Source organism: Squalius cephalus (assembly GCF_949319135.1).
Source record: "Squalius cephalus genome assembly, chromosome: 15".
Classification (NCBI taxonomy): Eukaryota; Metazoa; Chordata; class Actinopteri; order Cypriniformes; family Leuciscidae; genus Squalius; species Squalius cephalus.
The window spans coordinates 23,507,455-23,530,626 of NC_137136.1; the positions used below are offsets into that span (position 1 = coordinate 23,507,455).

The following is a 23,172-nucleotide window of genomic DNA, read 5'->3' on the forward strand; positions in this document are numbered from 1 at the left end:
CTGCTTTGAAATATATATATAATATATATATATATATATATATATATATATATATATATATATATATATATATATATATATATATATACACACACACACACACACACACTAATTATTTATAAATAGATGCATTCTTGCCTGTGTACATTTTCCAAATTACTTTTTTGTTTTGTTTTTGTTTTACATAAATTTGTTTCCATCCTTTGAAGTGAGTGACATACTTTCAAATGAACTTTTTCACGTGTTGAGAGAAAATTTGAGATAGACCTGGTGAATCCGTGGGAGAACAAAACCTCAAGTGTTGTCTCTTCCTCATTCTATTACTCTCTCAGTGTCTCTCTTTCTCTCTAACTTTTTCCAAAGTACGTCAGTCAGACCGCACATCAACAGTTTCATTACATGCATCTTCAGAAGTCATGTGACATCGAGAGGCAGAGAAGAAGAGGATCTACCTACATCGAGCAACTCCTCCCAACCACTGCAACCCACACAACCACCCACAGCAGTATATATACAAGAACAAAGACCGGAGCCGGCAGACGTTAGCTGAGAAAGAGGATTCAACGCGTGAGGGTTTGCCTTTTCGTTTTTTTGGAAAGTAACAACAAGAAGATTAGAAGATATGACGCCGTTTATGATTGTTCTGGGGTTAGCGCTGGTTTTTGAAGGTGAGCGGTAATGATAGAGGACGTGAATCATTAAAATGTTGTTTAATCATTGTTGTTTAATATATTCTGTTGTCTTGTAGATTTAAATGTGCAATCTTTCTGTGTTCTGCAGGTGGTCAGTGTCAGGAACGTGAAGTGTTGGTGGCTCATGGTTCTGTAGCAGTTCTGCCATGTGTGGACGAGTACTCTACGCTCTCATATCCCACTGCAGTCTACTGGAGCCGGGTGATCGGAGAGTAAGAACATCTCATCCATCCATCCATCCATCCAATTATACAATCTTCCATCCATTCATCCATCCATCCAATCATCCAATCATCCATCCATCCAATCATCCAATCATCCATCCATCCTTCTAACCATCCATCCATCCAATCACACAATCAATCATCCATCCATCCAATCATCCATCCATCCATCCAATCACATCCAATCATCCATCCATTCATAAACACATCAATCCTAGACCTGACAATCAATTAGCACAAGAGGATGACCATTTTTAAGTCTTGCTCTTTTTTCTCAATTTCCTAGTTCACTGAAGACAGTTTGGCGTCGAGAGAAGAGCGGGTTAGAGTTTCGTCCGGTTAGAGACCAACCGCGTGCTACCTGCCCCGTTCCCAACTTTGGAAAGGGCGATTACAGCCTTCACATCGCTGGAACGACAATTGAAGATGGAGGAAAGTACTTCTGTGAGGTTGAGGGAAAGACTCGGATGGTGAAGGTCATCGTGCTCAGGGTTATAAGAGGTAACAGACACAAACAACCAAGAATTTGCCACTTCTTCTTTGATAAGCCATTGGAAATAACCTTATCAGTAACATTTTCTCTTTCTTCACAGTGTCATTTTCTCCAGCAGTTGTGGTTGAGGGCTCAAGTACGGAGGCAATGTGCGATGTTAGTCCTACAACACCATTTGTAAGAGTTAACTGGAAAAGAAACGGCCATTTTATAAGTAGAACCAGCTTCTCTAGTGTGTCTCAAAGAGATGCAGGAATCTGGACCTGTCAGGTTTCACGCAACGGTGTGGCAGTAGAGGCAACCGCAGACCTACAGGTCAAAGGTGAGTGTTTGTTTTAAACGCCGGCTTCTTTTATTAATAACTTCTCCAGGAGTGGCTCATTCACCTTCTCTGTCCCCTCTCCAGGAATCGCCACCCCTCAGGACGACTCTTCAGTGTTGTACGCCACTGTGGGTTCCTCCGTCTCCTTGCCCTGCCTGTTTACTGATGGTCTGATCCCAAACACTGTGACCTGGAACAGAACCGAGTCTCCTCGTCCTCTCCCTGCAACTTTCGAATTGCCTCTTGGGTCCGCAGCGTCTGCCACTATACAGAGAGTGGAGGATGGAGATGAAGGGATGTATACGTGCTCAGGAAGGATGAAGGGATTGGAAAGAGAGGGAATTAAAGTACAGAGAAGGATGGAGCTAGTTGTTACTCGAGGTGAGTGGAATCATACATCACATACTCGGAATACTCCAGGATGAGCGAAGTCAGCTAAACCTTTTAAACTTTTGTCAATGTGGCTTTACAAAAAGAGACAAAAGGCCTATGAACATACATATGAACAGCTGTTCCTTTAAAAAAAAATCAATTCACACAGAGTGTAAAAAAAATATTATATACCTGAATGAGTTTTTTTTAATTAGCCTTTGATCATCAAAGATCATCAAGTGGGCTAAATAATTTTGTATTTTTTGTCTGTGTAGTTTTGAGCTCCTCGGCATCCAGTGGTAACGGACCCATGACCCTGACCTGCCATCTCAGCAACTCCGACAACATCACTTCCTATGAATGGCTCCGTGTAACTTATGGACCAAACGACACTCAAATGGTGACCTCTGTTCAGAATAATACAAAGAGCTTCAGGATTCAACAAGTGACTGAGAAACATGCTGGTGAATGGATGTGTCGGTACTATGGGATACAAGGAGCTCTGGGGAACGTGACTTATCAATTTAACATTATGGGTAGGTAGAGCAGTTATATAGCAGTAAAGGTTTTTCATTTGATTTTATAGAATCATGATTGGACTCGAATTAGAAGTCCTACATTTTCATGAATTCTCTGTTTTGTTCATTTCTACAGGTGCTCTAAAGAATGAAAAGTCAAGTCCTGGCAATAAAACCGCCATGGTGATGGGATTAGGATTTTTGTTCTTGGTGGTATTCCTGGTTTTGTTCCAGATGTACAGAAACTATCGCAGGGTACGTTCATTTATGCAGTATACTGAGTCTGAGATACTTTCAGTTTCAGTTTAAAATAGATTGTAATTATTTATATCTCATATTCATCCCATTTATTCCTCCTTACAGAAGAAGATGATCCTGCTTTACCCAGCGATGGAAACCATCGTCCATCAGACCACCACTGAACGAGAGCAGAGGCAAAGGAGCAAGGCAAAGATGACTGAACCTTGTGTTGGAGATCCCAAATCAGTGTGTGTGTAAATTTGTGTTTTTTTTGTTTTTGTTTTATGGATTTTTTTTTTTTAAATGCCTGTGTGTTACTTTATGTTAATGTGTGCATTTTAAATGCAGACGATTGTAGCAGTCCATTTAAACTGTAAATATATTACCGGCATGTAGCCTAAATGTATAGCCTACATTTTGAATAAAGTAATTTTGGTGCAAATATATTTTCAAATATAAATGTAAAATCTATGTAAATAAACAATAAGCAATAAACTGAAACCGTATTTTATTTCGCATGTTTTAATTTAATTATTTTTTTGTGCACAGTAGCCTATTACAAACAGGTTTCTTAAAATTGCTATACAAGAAAAAATGTACACAACAATTCTGTACACAATTACATTTCGGTAAATATAATTAAGCTATACAGTAAACACAATGTTAATCATTTTTTCATAAAAAATGTGAAGACTGTGTGTGTATATAGAAGTATCACTCAAATATATTCATGCTACATAATCATTCAACAGCACCGCAGAACCATTACATTTCTGCAAACACTTTTCACACAATTCAAGTAGCCTACACTAAATCTACATACTACTACCACTACACTATAGTACACTTAAGCTACACCTCACTGCATTGTGTCTCATCTTGCCGCTCTGATCTTTTCGTCTCTGACCTGCGAAGCTCATTTATGGCCAGAATTGGATCAAACCAGTCTTCATCATCAAAGTCCTCAAAACCGAAAACCTCCTCATCGTCAAAACACCAGCCTGGCCAGTCAACACTGACGCCCTCCATGACATTTCTGCCACAAGGGAGAGAACAGGGATTAATGGGTTAGTGTCTTCGAAAGAGTAATGGTTACTGTTATTTCCCTGGTAAAATGTCATTTTTGGCTAAATGGTAATAGGGTTGACAAATTATGAGGTATAAATTAATGAATAAATTAATACATTTCATTCATATTAACTCTTTCCATGCCATTGACGGAATTTTCCGGCTTTCCATGTTTTCACTGTTATACGATAGGGGGCGCTATTACACGTCTCCTGAAAGAGGATGGAATCTCCTGATCAAAACACAGACAACAAAACAGGATCAGAAACACGCAATAAAACATTGCTTTTGCACGTTGTAAACGTGATTTTCTCAGCTTTTTGTTCAAATGTTGCCTTTTTTTATGAAACACCCACATTCAAGTGTTGATAAAAAAAATGCATGAAGCTAAAAATAAAACGGTTGTTGTTGTAGAGGCAGAGGCTCTGTTCTTTCTTTTGATAGGCTTTATTGCATGTTCAGATATTCATACAACAAAATATTCCAGGAGCCATTACATTTTTTTGTGAAAATTATCAAAAACATTTGCAGTGGCTGGCCACTTTTTAAATTTGGCCACTTTTAAAAAAATTTTCTTTAAAGACTTTTAACCCTTTCGCTGACAGGTTTTTTTTTTTTTTTTTTTTTTTTTTTAGGACCATTTTCACAAAATTTTCAAGGCCCCCTGATTATTTTGTTGTATGAATATCTGAACATGCAATATATAAAAAGAAAGAACAACAGAACCTCTGTCTTTAAACAAACAAACAAACAAAAAAAAAAAAAATTGGGCAAAAAGCTGAGAAAATCACGTTTTTGTCAATGACTATCCAGATCAGATTCAGAACGATGATCAAAACATAGAGCCATCAACACCCTCAATGCTTGCACAGTCCTATAGCTCGTTCTGGGTCGACATTTCATTCGGTAACGTTACGCAGTTTTGATGTATGTGCTGTTTAATGTTGATGATCGAGTAATTTTACATATGCGTATGATTACAAATGAGAACGCTCGTTTTTGCTTGTGTTTTGATCAGGCGATCCTGTGTTTCCGTCAATGGTGGGGAAAGAGTTAAAAGAAATATACACCATATAATGCTTATCAGACCATAAAGTAGCGTTTATTAAAATTTAGAAATGTCATGAACATTTTTAAAGATATTTTTACAGACCCCCTTTAGCCTACCTTCAAAGACCCTGAGGGGCCCACAGACCCATTGAAAACCATGAATAGAAAGCACAAAGTACATTCAAATAGTTAGAAATGTCATGAAGCTTAATTCATGTGTTATAATGTATTTGAATGTACTGTACATTAACTTCTGATCTGTTCTGAGCATTACATAACGTTTTGAATGACCTATTAAAGAAATGCATTATTAAGTGTATTGCATCTGTATGATGTGTAATTCTGTTTTCAGGGGAAGCCTGACTCCTAATGGTCCTTATGAAGAACTAACTGTACTATTATGAGAGATATATATACTTCAGTAAAATTTTAGAACAATGATGTGGTAGAATTATCTTACAATTTCCAGCGAAGCTTTGAATATAATAATTAGAGAGAATCTTATGTAACAGTACACAGATGAATTGTGTGTGGGCAGAGAGAAGAAATAACGCACATGAAACTGTCAAGTTCCGCAGTGCAGTGAAGTCTCTCTACAGTCATATCTAACAAATGGAACAAATACACTTAAAATGAAAATGATTGCTTTTCCACTGGGCAGTAAGGGTTATTTCTGGGTTTAATTTATGTGGAAAAATATTTATATCTTAAGTTAAAAAATTTTACACATGCATAAACACATTCAAAGTGGTGTTTTAAACTTAGTGCCGTGACAGATGCTGTTAGACTTTATAGGAGTCCTATATGTATATTTACATAAATATGTATATTTATGCATATATTTATCAAATAGTTTGCATATTATTTTTATCCTTGAGGTTTGTTGGTAAAGTTTCAATTTAAAGTAATGTAATGTCATTTCATTTCATTTCATTTTTCGCATTATTTTCAACCCTCTCTTTTGCAGCTATGCTTACTTTCCATCTAGTTTTAAAAATATTATATATAAAATTATATAAATTATAATGTTAAATAGATTATATAATATTCTATTATAAATTACAACTGTTAATTTAATCAAAAATACCCAGTGCAACCTGTGCCCCTTGAAAAAATGTTTGCATGACAAGTCACCATCTGATGGTTTCATAGTTTTATCTCATAAGATCAAAGAAAAATGTGATTTTTCATGATTTGACCCTATTAAAAACAGTTCATTACTGTAAAACTTAGATTGTGTGTTCTGTAGCAATGGTGATGCATGTAGACTCACCCGTCTTTCTCATCCTCACTTCCATCCACGTTTCCTTCTCTCCATCCGTGTGTGGATATCATACTGGGTCCTGCAGATTTCTCTCCTTCTGCCTCTCTCTCTCCCTCACTGGCCGATGGTGACGGAGAGACGGAGATAGTAGGAGAATTCTTTGGAGAAGAGGTCCTCTCTTTTGTCTTTCCCACTCTTTTTCCCAGTGCACGATCCTTTTCCCGTTCCTTAGCCCTCTGCAGCAGGTGCTGGAGCGGAGAAGGGTGAAGCTGGTCGGCGTCTGGTGGCGGTGAGGGACTGCGTCTGTGAGAGGAGCTGATCTCCGGGATGGAGGCGCTCCTCTGGGTCTTTAGTTTGGGTTTTGTTTGACGGTTCCCATCAGGCGTCTGCTCAGGTTCAGAGTGCGTCTCAGGATCTGGCGAGGATCTCTTTTCAGGAACATTCCATAACGCTTCATGGTTGTTTTTTAGAAATCCCAGCTTTAGCACTCTGTGCGAATCCTGGGGTTTAACGCAAGGGTTGGATGCTCTTCTCTGGTTCCCATTGGAGTTTGTATTGGGAGGAAGCTCCAATCCATTCGCGGCTTTCTTGGAACTCTCAGGGTGGATAGATGGTTGCAAATTTTTCGGATGCTTCCTCCGTATGCGAGGAGACTTCATGATCCTGATGAACCTCCCCGATTCTGTGAGGAAACCATCGTCATCTTCTGGTTGGCTGCACAAAGAATTCTTACTGATTCCTTGAGAGTCATCATGTGGATTCAGATGTGGTTTCTCTGTTTCTACACTTGCACTACATGTCGGTGTAGTTACTGGAGGCTTGATGGATGAAGAAGTGCTTGGCATGGATTGGCCAGAAGTGCCATTTTTCTCCACATGTCCACCTGGCAACAACGAGTGTCCATTTCTCACAAGCAAGTCCTGTTGTGTGATTTCATTAGAGTTTGAAGATGGCTGTTGTCCATGTTTCCATGTAACCCGCCTTTCATTTATAAATGGGACCTCTTCCTCTTCCCACTGCCTGGTTCTCCCTTCCTTAGTTTTAAATCCAGCTGAATCAGTCTTTCCCACATCTTCTTCATGAGCTGATTTGCTCTGATCATTTCGATGACCGACACGTGGAGAGTTTTTATCCTCTTCCGGCTGTTGAACTTTACTTTGCTCCACGTCTGTCTCCACATCTGTCTCAGAAGTGCGTCTTTGATAACTTAATCTGTTTAGAGACTCAAAATCACTTTCAGATCTGTCACTATCTGACTGGCCACCAGGATCCTCTATGACTTTGTCAGCCAGTTCATTCTGAATGGGAGGTCTCTCTGATCCAACTAACTCTGCCTGTCTTGTGGTCTTCAGGGTTTTGTTGGTCTCATTTCTCCTCAAAGCCTCTAATGCTGCCTAAGAATATCAACAAGAATCAGTTATAATTACAAACTGTTCAACTACGTTTGACTTTCTGATTCAGTATTCTTTTCACAATCTTAAATACTGCACAGGTGCATTATGGTATATAATAGGCACTTTCCATGAAACACTTTAGTGTCCACTCCAGTTGCTTCTTAAAAAAACATTACTGGCACAAAGCCCATGTTTTTCCCCTCAGAAATGAACTCATTTTAATTTTCAAACACAACGCAAATGCAGCGTAATATAAGCATGACCTGTTTACCGCATTATACACACACACCCCTATTTACCGCATGATTTCCCCCAAGTACAATTTTTTTTAATGTCATTTGAATGTTTTTTTCAAATCGGCATTGATCAGCATTTTCTGAATTTGTTCAAAAGAAAAATCTTCAGATTTTAACATTTCCCAGCCTCATTTTGTGTCCTATTCGTGGAAAGTGGCAAAAGTAGAAAGTTCAATGCATTCATTTAGAAATACCAAATGTCAGTTTTTCAGGGTTGGGCTTGCACACCCTGTCACACTGGTGTTTGATATTGAGTGTGTTTGCTATGAGTACCTGTGTCTCACGCAGAGCAGACACCCATGTCGCGCAGTGGTCTGGACTGGGTGTGGAAAGGAAGTTCACACTGACAGAACAACCAAGATCACCAACCTCCACCAGCACAAACGAATCTACCAGACAGAGCAACAGAAATAGAGTGAGAATCAATGTAAGAAATATTTACAGAAACATATTATAACTTGAAGTTCCAGTCATTTTTCCTTGAGGTTATAAGTAGATTCCATGTTCAGGTCATTTGCATATTTGCATTCACAATTGCATAAACATAATGAACCTTTTGTGACAAGTACCAGGACTTGCATGAGCAGGTCTTTGACACACCTTAGGTTGAGTCTTTCTCTGATTCAAAAAGCCCAATTATAAACCAGCTTATCAAGTAATATGCCAATCTGAGCCCTGACATGCTAAGAACAGTATGCTAAATTATATAAAACAGAATTCCATGTGGAAAATCAATGTGCATGTTAATGCTGACTGGTTATATGTAATGTATTCTGTGTCTTTGTGCATTTTCTACAGATTTTAGGTTGTAATATTTGACATTTGTTATATTATATTATATTATATTATATTATATTATATTTGTTATGTTATATTAACTAAACATTTATTTTGCAAACTGTGAAATATGAGTGATACCTTACATAAGTTATTTTGTACATCATGCCTTATTATTAAAATCTAGCACAGAATATTAAAATAATAAAAATTGGTTCTCGTTTCAGTTGATGCTCCTACAGCTTTTTGTGCCATCATGATTATTACTTAAAGAAAACTGACCTTTGAGTGATCAATGTCACAAATTTGCTAAAAAAAAAAAATTAAAAATGATTTTTAATCCTAAAACTGTATGCTTATTTCTGGACTTAAAATTACTTTTATTTTTAAAATCACGTTAGATGCACTTAGAGAGAAGTCACGAAGGCCCAATTTACTGTTTTAATATAAAGGAATTTTCTGTATTGATTTTTGTTTCACCTGTATTTTGAATTCCACTTTGCATTTTGTTGTGTTTTAAAGTCACCATGAACAACATTTATCTGTGCACATCATTATTATTTTTTTAATTCATGTGCCCTTTAATCAAAATAACTTCTATTGCAGCAAAATCTCTCTGATGATGTTTTTACTGGTGTAAGGGGGGGGGGGGGGGGGGGGCAACCTGTCACTCGCATGAGATCGACCAATAGAAAACCACAACCATCCAACGATCCAATCAATTCCTGATGGGCAAAATCAAGTCCCGCCCTACATTTTTTCTTGTCGGAGACGCAGTTTCACTCGAACATGTCACAATAGGGAAGGAAAGACTATTGCAACTTCAATTTCAGTTAAAGGAAATGTATGTAAACTATGACTGAAGTTTCAGGTGAGGTAAGGATTATGAAATTATTATATACAGTAGGAAGTTGTGGACACACTCACAGCCATCTTTGAGCTGAATGCAGTGTATTCTCTCCAGAGACAGAGGGGGGCGCACTACCTTCAGTTTGTCTGATTTCTTCTGTGTTTTGGTCATCAACAACACATCAGTGAAGAGCAGGACCACAAGCTCCTAACATAGTCAGAAAAGAATGTTGAAATTCTGAGGCAAATACAATTAATAGGCAACATCATAATCAAATTTGTCTTGTCACTTGCCTTGTTGTCCTTTCTTACTCTGACTTTCAAAGTTTCTTCCATTAATAGCCTCCGTATGACATTTGGTCCAACCCCCCTCATTGGACTTGTCAAATCAAAGCAGCACAAGTCACGAACATGCTGTGGGTGAGATCTTTTTGTTAGGCTTTTTTCTTTTTAAAGCAAACATTGTTCTAACATTGTATCTTTTGTTTACCTTGTCCATTTCTTCACTCAGACCTTCTATCTTGTATCCCTCTATCCTTTGAGCAGCAACAGAAAGGGCTTCTTTCAGATGCATATAGTCATTGATAGACTCCAGAAAATGATTGACACTCTTCAACTACAGGACAGAGAGAGGCAGTGAGTGAGAAAAACAGAGTGCTGATCTTTATCTTTAACTTCAATGATAGAATAAAGACTGTGCAAGCATATTTATTTTCGAGAGACAGAGAGAGAGAGAGGTATAGAGAGACAGAGATTACAAGGATAATAACCAGGCGATGCAGCTCAAGAGTTTGAATTTTCAAAAAATTTTTTAGTGGTGGGATATTTCACACATAATCTATCTATCTATAAATGACAGAAACGTCTGTATGTCTGTTATTCGCATATCTCTCAAACCGTTAGTCCGATGGATTTCAAACTTGACAGGTGTCTCGCTACGGGCACGAGTAAGTGCAGTGCCAAGTTTGACGTTGTTTGGATTAGAAATGCAAAAGATATCGTTCAATATATCGGTAAAAGAAGCACTTAGAAGATTGTGGTTTAAAAATAAACATTCTGACATAAACACTTTGTCAGCTAAACATTAAGTCAGCTACACTGTTTACTTCTGAATATTATATTTTATTCACGGCCATCATTTGTAGTAGCCTATTCACAAACTGTTTGCTCAAGCATAGCGTTTTTTCGGAGATCACTGTGTAGCCTGCTCCCTGAATCATCGAGTTCACTGTGTAGCCTGCTCCCTAAAGTGGAACTGTGTGTGTGTGTGTGTGTGTGTGTGTCTGTTATTCGCATATCTCTCGAACTGTTAGTCCGGTGGATTTCATACTTGACAGGTGTCTTGCCAGGGGCACGAGTAAGTGCAGTGCCAAGTTTGGCATTGTTTGGATTAGAAATGTAAAAGATATTGTTAAATATATCGGTAAAAGAAGCACACATCGGTTTTTGCCTCTCTAGTCACTGGCCACTCCCCCTCTCACACTGCACACTGAGTGAGTACAGCGCTGGACCAGAGGCCACTCCTCCTCTCACACTGACACTGAGCACAGCTGGCCACTCCTCCTCTCACACTGACACTGAAGGCTTGTTGAACTTGAACCGGCGCTGCACAGACCGATCGGTTTATCAGGCGGAAACCTTACGTTTCAGGAAAAGGAAAAAAAACTCTACAGACGTGCCAAAAAGTTCTGAAGGCGAGACACGCACACCAAGGAGAACGTTTTTCTTTTTCACTTTTGTCCACCAAGTTCAACCACAGATTTCTCTCCGTGGCCACCATCGCCGCCATTGAATGACCAATAGCAGTGTCTGTTTGTTTGGTGGCCCAATCCGTAGTGCGGTGTAGCTCAGCGACCACTTCGGGGGGCAGTCCCTGCCGCTGATCCAAATCCTTAAGAAGATCTGCCTGCAGCACGTTCATTCTGTGCACGGCCATTCTCATTCAAGCATGAGGTGGTCCGCAACGGCTCAGACGGCAGGGACGGAGCCTTTAAAGAGGATGCATCAGCCTGAGAGAGATAGCCTGTAAGCGTCTCCTCAATAGGATGCATCCTCACATATCCCCACTCACTCAATCCCTCCACCCTCAAATAGTTCGAATGCTGAAATGGATAGATGCGAGCTGAATATAGCCTCTTCCATGACTTCTCCACCTCAGCGTAGAGTTCGAGAAGAAACGGAAGGCTCATTGGAGTGGGACGGTTATGGCAGGAACCATCCGTCGAGTCTTCCACAAGCGGCTTCCTGTCTCTCGTGCCCCTAAACCAGGCCATTACATCCAGAAATTCCTCGGATGCAGGGCTGGTAGGCTGAGAGAGCTCACTAAAAGCTGTATCTTTGCCCTCTTCAACTACATCTGTCTCCTCCTGGCTGGATGGCGCCAGCAACATGCTATCTGCTGGATCCGAAGACTCAAGAGAGAGTACGTCCTGATCCAGCAGTCAGTGATCCTGATCGCTCGAGCCAGTGGTTGAGGAACGCAAGTGAGACATACCTTTCGTGAACCCCCCAGCCAGCTCGACTTGCAATCCCCACAACTACAGTCTCCGCTGTGCCTCAGTTACCGTAGGGCCCATGCCAGAGGGCATAGACGCTTGTCCCGCATCCCTCGAGGGCCAAGTGCGTACAGAGCTTACTCATTGTAAATCTCTCATAATGGGTGCAGTCAGATCTCTTGAGAACTTGTGTGTCCTCAGGTGTCAAAAACCTGGGACACGGAGGCACACACTTCCTGAAACGCTTGCTCGAGTGCTTAACCATGATAGTTGCCTTCACACGTGCTAACACAAACAAATGTCTCCTGAAGACAAAAAAAGCTGATGGCGTATATTGTAGGTGCCCTGTGACGACCCTGAGTCTCCTGATTCTAGTGGTGCTGGTCGTGGGAGTTCCTGATTGGCTTTCCTCATGCTAATTGCTAATTAGTTAGTATATAAGAGTGCTGTGCCTTATTTGGGGCAGGCACTCTCTGGGGAAACTCTCCTCAGGAGTGGCTCTTATGTTTTCTTACACATGTAGCCTCAAGATTTTGTCATAGTTGTTTGTCATTTCTTTGTTTTCCCTTATCCCTAGACTTCTGTTTATTATTATTATTTTTTGGTTGTGATATACAGTGGGGAGAACAAGTATTTGATACACTGCCGATTTTGCAGGTTTTCCTACTTACAAAGCATGTAGAGGTCTGTAATTTTTATCATACTGTAGGTACACTTCAATTGTGAGAGACGGAATCTAAAACAAAAATCCAGAAAATCACATTGTATGATTTTTAAATAATTAATTTGCATTTTATTGCATGACATAAGTTTGATCACCTACCAACCAGTAAGAATTCCGGCCCTCACAGACCTGTTAGTTTTTCTTTAAGAAGCCCTCCTGTTCTCCACTCATTATCTGTATTAACTGCACCTGTTTGAACTCGTTACCTGTATAAAAGACACCTGTCCACACACTCAATCAAACAGACTCCAACCTCTCCACAATGGCCAAGACCAGAGAACTGTGTAAGGACATCAGGGATAAAATTGTAGACCTGCAGGCTGGGATGGGCTACAGGACAATAGGCAAGCAGCTTGGTGAGAAGGCAACAACTGTTGGTGCAATTATTAGAAAATGGAAGAAGTTCAAGATGACGGTCAATCTCCCTCGGTCTGGGGCACCATGCAAGATCTCACCTCGTGGGGCATCAATGATCATGAGGAAGGTGAGGGATCAGCCCAGAACTACACAGCAGGACTTGGTCAATGACCTGAAGAGAGCTGGGACCACAGTCTCAAAGAAAACCATCATAGATTAAAATCCTGCAGCGCACGCAAGGTCCCCCTGCTCAAGCCAGCGCATGTCCAGGCCCGTCTGAAGTTTGCCAATGACCATCTGGATGATCCAGAGGAGGAATGGGAGAAGGTCATGTCTGATAAGACAAAAATAGAGCTTTTTGGTCTAAACTCCACTCGCCGTGTTTGGAGGAAGAAGAAGGATGAGTACAACCCCAAGAACACCATCTCAACCGTGAAGCATGGAGGTGGAAACATCATTCTTTGGTGCTTTTCTGCAAAGGGGACAGGACGACTGCACCTCATTGAGGGGAGGATGGATGGGGCCATGTATCGCAAGATCTTGGCCAACAACCTCCTTCCCTCAGTAAGAGCATTGAAGATGGGTCGTGGCTGGGTCTTCCAGCATGACAACAACGACCCGAAACACACAGCCAGGGCAACTAAGGAGTGGCTCCGTAAGAAGCATCTCAAGGTCCTGGAGTGGCCTAGCCAGTCTCCAGACCTGAACCCAATAGAAAATCTTTGGAGGGAGCTGAAAGTCCGTATTGCCCAGCGACAGCCCCGAAACCTGAAGGATCTGGAGAAGGTCTGTATGGAGGAGTGGACCAAAATTCCTGCTGCAGTGTGTGCAAACCTGGTCAAGAACTACAGGAAACGTATGATCTCTGTAATTGCAAACAAAGGTTTCTGTACCAAATATTAAGTTCTGCTTTTCTGATGTATCAAATACCTATGTCATGCAATAAAATGCAAATGAATTACTTAAAAATCATACAATGTGATTTTCTGGATTTTTGTTTTAGATTCCGTCACTCACAGTTGAAGTGTACCTATGATAAAAATTACAGACTTCTACATGCTTTGTAAGTGGGAAAACCTGCAAAATCGGCAGTGTATCAAATACTTGTTCTCCCCATTGTATGTTTAATTCAATAAAACTTGTATTGATTAAACATTTCTGCTTGATCCCTCTTTTGTGTTGCGGCTTGAAACGAGCTGGTCGTAACAGCCCTCTTATACTCTCTGGTGCTCTGGTAGTGATTTCATGGACTGTCATCGGCCAATGAAGTTGTTGTGTTGGTACACGTGCTTCAGACACCAGTCAAGCTGATATTGTTTCATTTATCCTCAAACCAGACCCACTATTGAGGTCCACTTCGAAAGGGAACAAGCAGAGACAGTCCAAACTGCATGTGGCACTTCATTCATGATAGAGGCGGGGTGGAGTTATGAGGTTTTACAGAGGATCCAATGGAGTTACAAGGTTTAGTCACAAGCCCTACTCAATACTTTTCATTGGTTAGATATTTGCTAAACCCACAGACAGATGTAAAGGGAGACAGATAGTATTTTTTGTGAAAGCACTATACTAGTAAATTTGATTTGAACTTAATTTTCAGATAATATTATGTCTACATAAATGACAATAAAAAGATTTTACCATTAAAAATATTATGCACTTTGTATTTGTTTTACACAGAACAAATGAAATTTACAGTATATGATGTGATTCATCACCATTGTGTCACAGTCTCACCATTCTCTCAAGTGCGATTTGGGTGGGGAGGTTTTGTGTGGTCTTCAGAATAGCTTTCAGCAGAAGATGATATTTGGTTATTCTCTGGTGTGCTTTGGCTTGCATGTCACCGAGTCTCATTCGCCCACAATGTGGATGATTCTCCACCCACTGCAGAACAGATTACATAAAGATAATCAGGATCATCATGCATGCATTTATGTTCATGCAAAATATTTGATTGTAATCTATGGCTTATGTGCATCTGTGGTATGAATTGTGCATCTGAAGTCATACTTCTTTTTATACCCATGATCAAACTAGCATGTTAACTTTAATAATGTGGTGTAGTTCTGTTCTTTGACATTCTATATTTTGGTTTAAGTACAACTAGTCAATTAAAGATAAGGTTAATTAAACAATTTTTGGACTTAATGTGCAGTTTTTTCTACTATGTACCCTTCAGTAAATAGCTCGCCCCCTTAATCAACCACTACATTCAAACCACCACAAAGGCAGGCGATCTTACAGTCATTTCTAGCCTGCTCACTCTGCATACTGTCCACTGGTGCAAAAAACATTGACAGGGGAACTTAGTGTGGTAAACAGTTCATTCGAAATGTGGAAAACAAATTCACACCTCTCCACCCAATTCTTATGTCTACATTTGATATTTTTTTCCAGCCTTAATTTAGCTTCAGATAAAAAATAAAGTTTTTTTTTTTTTTGCATAAGCTATTATCAAGTTTCCTTTTAATGTTTTCCCCCCTTTAAATGGCACCTTTAAGATTTATTAAATCTCATTGAAATACATCAGTGGAAAAAAAGAACCGAAAAAGACAGCATTGTACACATTAACATTAAACCCAACTCAAATCGTTTGGCTAAATCAGGGGTGTCCAAATTTGGCCCTGGAGGACCTCTGTCCTGCAGAGTCTATAGCTCCAACTTGCCTCAACACTCCTGTCTGGACATTTCTAGTATTCCTTTATTAGCTGATTCATGTGTGTTTAATTGGGCTTGGAGCTGAACTCTGCAGGACAGTGGCCCTCCAGGAGCAGGATTGGACACCCCTGGGCTAAATGGTGTTCAAAAAGTTCCAGAAGTGGAGTTTTTCACTCTTTGCAATGCTCCGTCTGTCCATGTTTGCACGTTTCAGGCATTTTTCAGTGACCCTTTCTGCATTTACATCGTTAAACCAGTATGTGGCAGTAGGCGCACAGTGTCGCTTCAGGTCGAACACACCTAGACGCTTCCTATCCTCGCGTCTTAGCTCCACCCCTTTAGGATGCGAGGGAAGGATACACTTGTGTATCCTCTCTCATGACTCCTCAGGAAGCTTCCTCACTCCTCGTTCCTTGCCTCCTTGAGGTGCAATTAGAGAATTGAGATGTCCTTCAAGATGGCTGAATTCGATTGGTTTCCGGGTCACGGGCTGGAAGACGGAGGAGCGAGGAAACGAGGAAGCATCAATTTAAATATTGAGAAGCACCCCTAGTGTTTTTGAATGAATCTGTTGAACAGATCATTCAATTACTCATTCAGGAAGAACTTGTTGCCACCTATTGGCTGGAGCTAACTACTGATTTATTCAGGAACGAACCAAGTGGCTGTTAAAAGAGGGAGTTGTTGAATCATTCACTGAACCAGTTTGTTTAAAAGCATTGATTTATTTTGTGCTAGGATAAATGAGACGGCTGAAGTTGATTTGGCTTTGTTTAGAATTGTTGGAACTGGAATTTTGTCTCTAAAATGTCAGTAAGTCAATGGCATTGGCTCCAAAGGCTCAGTTATACTCAGAAAATCAACCCTTTACTATTGCTTTATTTGCATTATAATTTTTTCAATTGAATAATTCTTTGCTTTTAACATATGAATATGATTTACTCTACCATAAGATAGGCATGAAAGTGTGGGTTTGTGTCAAGCTGTCTGCGTGCAAACTCCACATTTCTCTCCCCTTCCCAACAGTATTCAAAGTATGCAGGAAAGCGCTCAGGAAACTGGAAGACATAAAAAAAAATGAGGGAGAAAGAAAAAAAAGGGTATTAGGGGATAACAAAGGTAGATCTGCTTTTAGCTTTATTACTTATAATTTAATGAACAACAGTTTTATCATACCTGCAAACATCCAGCCTCAAGTTTCAGAGGGTCGAAAGGTCGTCCAGTGAGACGGACTTCTTGTAACATTGGATACATCACTTCATGCCAAAAGAGTCGATGTGCGTCAAGGATAGAAGGAAGATTGGAAAAGAGCATTGTGGGGCTGACCTAAGAAAGAAAGAAAGAAAGAAATGGAAAAAGATGAATTGATACAGGTGATTGCCACAGACATGGGTGCTATCGCCCACACGCTCTACGACAGAGCAAAATAATTTTCCATCTGGTCCGCTCAAAATGTTTCCATTTGTGACATCACCGGTAATGCTCCAGATTATATTGAATGAACAGAATGAGTGAACAGCACATTATATGACCGCACTTCTGCCGTCATGCTTATGCATTCAGTCTGCTTATAGATCTGCTGAGTATGTAACACTAGAAGGTCAATTCAGAACAAGAGTTTCCATGTAAATACTTTGAGAAAGATGAGACGAGATGTACATACTTCCTGAAGGAATCCGTATCCATGACAGTGTGACAGTGCTGCCAGCACGAGCTGTGCGAAATGAGTATATGCATTAGCCAAAACTTCAGCATCTGTTGTACATGCATCATTTATATAAAAAAGTGTTAAACGTGTTAAAGAATATCTGCACACCATACATATATTATTTTTCTGATGCATGTTGTTATTGTGAATTGATTGTCTATATCTGATCAAATAAACTGTAATAAATCCATAAAAAAAAAAAAAAAACTGTAATGTTATTACATACGTCTTTGGCAATAGTGAGTTTGTTGATGAAGTTAAGCTCAGTATTAAGAAGCTCCCACAGCGCCTCCTGTTGGTGTCGCTGGGTTTTTGACATAAACTATAAAGACAAAGAAAAAGAGAATGTCATTAATCCTCCACCATACAATCAGCATACTTCTGCTGTCTTTCTTCTCTGTTCTGCCCACTCAAGTTTTTATCCACTGCATTTTATTAACTTTGAGCATGATTCTATTATTCTTTTGGCATCATCAATCACCCAACCTGCTTCGCAAACATTATCCCTTTTAATTTTCTAATGGTGCACTCCATTTGTCCTAAGAAGAGATCAATTCCTAGTTCCTAGTTCCCAGTAGGAACTTTTAACTTTTCAAGTCAAAGTTGTGACTGGGAAACTAGGGGGAAGTGCAACAACCCCAACTTCAGAATCTAATATGGCTGCTCAGCGCATCAACTGTAGTGAAACAGTAGAAATATATTGTTTATTAGCACTTCTGTTTGTCGGTGTCTCAATAAACTCAATGGTCGCACTATGCATGTCAGCACTATCTGTGCAAAATACCACTTTTTTATGTGTTTGTACTGTAAAGGTAAAAGTAATAGGGATACTGGGAACAGAAGGAGAGGGAGAGGGGTTAAGAATCACCATGAAGGCACTATTTAAAGACACAGGGTTGATGAGTAGAATATGAGAGCATCATGTTACACACTCCTGTACAGTAGGTGGCGGTATGCACCTAAAAGTTGTTTGCAATCCGCCATGAATCAAGAGAAGAAGAAGAAGGTAAAAGTTTGCCTGGGCGCGTCCATCTTAGTTTTCTGACCTGTGTAGTGAAGTCAGGTGTGATTGTGAAGTCATTCCCATGTGGCTACGACATCCCTCTTCCGAGGTAAATGGAAGGCGCCATAACTAATCTAGTTCCAAAATGTATCTGCAGCGGTCAGGTGATACAGCATTCACATAGTACAAGTCAAGACTCTCAGAAAGTCCTGACATTGAAACGCAAGTCGGAATCTCTGTAATTATGGTAATTCTGACATGACATTAATGAAGGCTACCTTGAGTTTTTCCTCCCACCACATATTATTTCCATCACAAAAGTTGTGCGAGCAAATGCAGTTTTTCTCAGGCTAGCGCAAAAGGTTTACGAGAGAATGCAAACGTTTTATGAGTGAACGCAAAGTTTCTTGGAGAACGCAAAAGTTTAGCTAGATAACCAACTCGATCTCATGAGAAAACGTAGTGATTAGTGATTTCGTATGAATTCATGTGATGTGGTTGATACAAAAACATGATTATTAAAAAAAAAACGTAAGCATGAAGGTACACTCCTAATCCAAACCCCTAAATTCATAAACACGTACGTAGGCCTAACCATCTGTGTGGCATAAGCAGATCAAAAAGTACAAATTCATCCAAATTAGCTAAAATGCATAATAGTTACGAATTGTCTCTTGGAGAGAACGCAAAGCATTGAATTTATTTCCACCCTCCCATCTGAAATTTTCCCATCAACATGTCCCTTTAGGGGCTGAATAGAAATCTTTCTCCCAATTCCCTCTAGTTCCCACTCTCTCCCATCCATCCATACCTCATGAGAGTGCACTATGTCTGTCCAGCTCTTTTCCAGTGTTCTTTCAGTACCTCCCTCTCCCCATGTCCACCTCAGGTCAGCAGGTATGTTGAAAGAGTCCAGAACTTGTTTCAGTGCATCCACCTGCCCCTGTAGAGAGAGAGAAAGAACAGAAATGTAATAGAAAAAAAATGTTGTTTAGTACAAATGCCGAAAACGTACCTCCTGCATCCATACCCAGTTTAGGCAAAAAAAAAAAAATGAATTACCTCCAATGTGCTGTTTTTGTCAGACACTCCCTGGCTGAAAAGCGCCTGCTTTAATGCACCTCTGGTCTTCACAATTGCAGATGTTCCCTTGCTCACGGTAGAAAAGTCCACAGATGACCTCCGCTTCTTTTTCTGACGATGCAAAAATTGATATGTGACAAGCTGAATTAACAGCAGCAATCAACCAAAGCCTGAATAACCCACGTTTTGTAGTGCCATCCTTTAGAACAACAAGATTTACAAGTAGAAGAAGTAGAGTAGAAGTATTCCTCATAGCCCTAAATATGCAGAGGACATTGATTGGTTGATACAATTACATGACCAACAAAGGACATTGTTTCATGTTCTAATTGGTTAAATCACTTGAGGACACACGTACGGCTGTTTTTCCGAACTTCTGAATATGTGAACACCATAGTGGGCATTTGTGTTTTATTAAAAAGACTTCGGCCTGAATTTGTGTTTCAGGGCACCTGGAGGGTTCCAGCAACTCCAAGGTCAATGTCATTTGATTCCCATGTCCATGGACCACAGATGCTGATAAAATGCTCAATGATAAATAATTGTGTCCTAAATAAAGAAAAAATCTAGTTTAACCCTTAAACGCATCCCTCGGGTCTTCAGTGACCCAGGACGTCATGTATACCCTCCTCCTCATTAAATTTTGACATCAACCAATCAATTCATTATAAACAATATAACAAGAAAAAAAAATGATAAAAGAATGGCAGTTTTTGTAAAAATGTAACGACCCAAGGTGTGTAACTGTAAGTATATTTTTCTGCACAACAACAATTGAATCTTTGATGACTGAATAAGTGCAGTTCACATTTATTCCACAAGGAGGCAATATACACAATATACGATACACATTGTGTATGAACACAACGATGAAGTGACGTTTCACCCGCAGGCAGAAAAGAAAACAAAAGAATAGGAAGCATCATCAGTAAAAATTATGGCTCAACGACTTACTGCAGAGCAAGTACTGAACGCAAGAAAATATTAGTGTCACTGGTCAGATGGTGGATCTGGTAAAGAAGCTGTCAGCGTTAAAAAAAATATTGATTTTGAAGATGTTAAAAATGATAGTTTTGAGATCGCGAATATGAGCCAGATGCTGAATGTACTGGGAAATGAGCTCTGACGAGGACAGTGATGATGGTAGGCTATAAAACTGCTCAAACGGAACCATTCCAAGCTCAAAAAGGTAACAAAATATGCTTTATTTTATTCTTCTGTTACTCAGAAGAGTTTTATATTATCGCGACACGGAGAGAACCATCCGTGTTATAGTTCCGGGTCACTTTTTATTTTTTATTTTTTTTATTCATGTTGGTCTCATATGGTTGTGAAAAATATAGCTACTATTAAAATAAATAAAATATTTTCCTTACAACTTGAACATGATTTACACATTTCTTGATACATTTTTAAAGGTAAAAAGTTTAGATAATGATAAAAAAGTTTAGATAATTTGGCCCTCCATATTGGGAGTTTGCACCACATGATATTTTACATACAATCTGAACTAACCTTGTTATGTAAAAAAAAATAAAGATCAATATTTTAAGAGCCTTATTGACCTTGGTTGGTTTTTAGGTGTCCACTTTATGATATTATATGTCCTTTTTTGTGTTTTACTTATATACACAATATATGCATATTGCTTGACAAGAGATTTTTTTAATAATAAAAGATAATGCCCAAATACTTAGATTTTCCTTACAAAAATGTCCTCTTTTTAATGAGGCTTTTTCTTCATTATGATATCAGGACAGTAGAAACACAATAAAAATTATTTTCTATTTTTGATCGTCACGTTTTTGATCCAAAATCAGCAAGTTATTTTATATAAAAGCATCTTCATATGGCAAACATGATTCAGTGCTGACTGAGAGTTGTGAATTCAGTACCTGGTGGCCTATAGTGTGGTATCTGTGTTTCTCTTGTGCCCTCCGCTGGCTGACTGGTGGTACTGCAATAACTCCATCAGGAACGTCTGCCTCTTTGTCTTCCTCCCTCTGTCTATCACTCCTGTCACCGGGGGCAGTTTCCTCTGGGGCCATGACATTGCTCAGTTCCGGTCCTTTTGATGGATTACTAATACTAAAAAGATTACAATAAGAGGATTAATATCTTAACACTTGAACGAGAATATTATTAAAGATGGTGAAAGAAAAAACAGGGAAAGCAAGAAATCAGAAAGTAGTAGCTGCATTGAGTGATTACAGAAAAAAAGTCATGCTATGCTTCATTTATCCCTGTGCATAATATAATGCATAACAGTACAAAACTGTAAACCACAACTGGAAACTGATATCAGACTTCTGAAGCCCACTGCACTGCAACAGTGACCTTTACATCGCCAAATAACACACACTTGTTTTTCTATCATGGTGGGTTTATCATTTTTCCATTGACGTCTATTGTTTTTAAATTGAGCTAATGATGACTTCTGTTGTTTTTATATATAGTTAAATGAATTATTATTATTATTATTTTATGCATGTCTTGTTTTTACAATTGAGGACATCCCCAGATATTCCCAAGGTTTAGCTCACTTCTGGGGACAAATTTGTCCCCAAATTCTAAGTAAATATAGTGTTAAACACACACACAGACGTTAGATTTTCATGTTTCATATGGACATTCCATAGACAATGATGTTTCTACAAACTTTTAAACAAACTGTATATTCTATCCCCTACACCACCCCCCACCACACCCAGAACATCACTTAGGATGATTAATAAGGCGTTTTCCTCATGGAGACCAAAACATGTCAAGGTCAAGGATTTCGTATATTGCCATCTTTGTGAGGACATTAAGTGTAGGGTTTACCGACAACCACACACACACACACACACACTCAAACACTCTCATCAATACTCAATTTGCAAGCGACTCTGATATGGACAGACACATTGAAGTTTATAAACACGCACACCCTTACTATGTCTGATTCACACACTTCTCTGTAACTCAGGTGAGTCATATTTACCCAGGCATGAATCTCACGGGCAAGAAATTCATTAGGCTAGTGTGTGAATCATAAGACTCGCACACATGTATGTTCTGAGAAAGATCTAAAAAGTCAACCCACATTTGACATCACTTTTTGGCAATACACCAATTCCGCTCACCTTGTAAAGATTATCATCAGCGATCTATTGAAAATACGTACGTGAAAGTACGTACGAACACGCACACACCACCATTCACATCCACATATGTTTACAAATTCACATCTGTCTTACAAGCGTACCATGGCATATACTGTACAGTAATAACACATCATTTAGAAAATATTATAAGTAATTTAAGTGCCATTTACATCAATAAGTGAAAATCTGCAGCGTAAGCAGATTTACAGTACAATCTCAATTTAGAGACATTATTCTTAACCGACCACACACACACACACACACACACACACGAGTCTCGTGACAAGTCTTCCTCAGTAGATACCTGGATTTATCTGTGTCCATTTCCCTCAGTCAGACAGACATCTCTTTCTCTCCCTCTCGTCTCCCTTCTAGTCCTCTGTGTATTTTTCTTTTTTGTTCTTTAACCCTTCCTTCAGTAACAGGTTGAGCAAGC

The 23,172-nt window shown here is 39.4% G+C and overlaps 2 protein-coding genes across 3 annotated transcripts; one reads left to right on the forward strand and one right to left on the reverse strand.

Annotated features, from left to right (window-relative positions):
* The first annotated feature begins 486 nt into the window (after positions 1–486).
* On the forward strand, positions 487–3,513 carry lag3 (lymphocyte activating 3). The gene is made up of 8 exons (XM_079893661.1): positions 487–668; positions 781–904; positions 1,203–1,417; positions 1,510–1,731; positions 1,816–2,112; positions 2,379–2,639; positions 2,758–2,876; positions 2,985–3,513. Exons 1-8 carry the CDS (start codon positions 623–625, stop codon positions 3,117–3,119), a joined length of 1,419 nt encoding a protein of 472 aa, XP_079749787.1. The 5' UTR covers positions 487–622; the 3' UTR covers positions 3,120–3,513.
* Positions 3,354–23,127, reverse strand: plekhg6 (pleckstrin homology domain containing, family G (with RhoGef domain) member 6). Of its 2 annotated transcripts, XR_013823603.1 has the most exons (16): positions 23,041–23,116; positions 21,486–21,678; positions 19,570–19,701; positions 19,319–19,450; positions 17,731–17,826; positions 17,460–17,510; positions 16,973–17,122; positions 16,744–16,854; positions 14,873–15,022; positions 10,050–10,175; positions 9,854–9,973; positions 9,638–9,767; positions 8,207–8,322; positions 6,253–7,637; positions 4,046–4,161; positions 3,376–3,897 (listed from the first exon to the last, which is right to left on the reverse strand). XR_013823603.1 is itself a non-coding variant. In XM_079893659.1 (15 exons), exons 1-15 carry the CDS (start codon positions 23,058–23,060, stop codon positions 3,714–3,716), a joined length of 3,096 nt encoding a protein of 1,031 aa, XP_079749785.1. In that variant the 5' UTR covers positions 23,061–23,127; the 3' UTR covers positions 3,354–3,713. The 2 variants fall into 2 exon arrangements, 1 of the variants encoding a protein (XP_079749785.1); XM_079893659.1 differs by lacking the exon at positions 4,046–4,161 and having other exon boundaries at positions 3,354–3,897; positions 23,041–23,127.
* Positions 23,128–23,172: the final 45 nt, after the last annotated feature.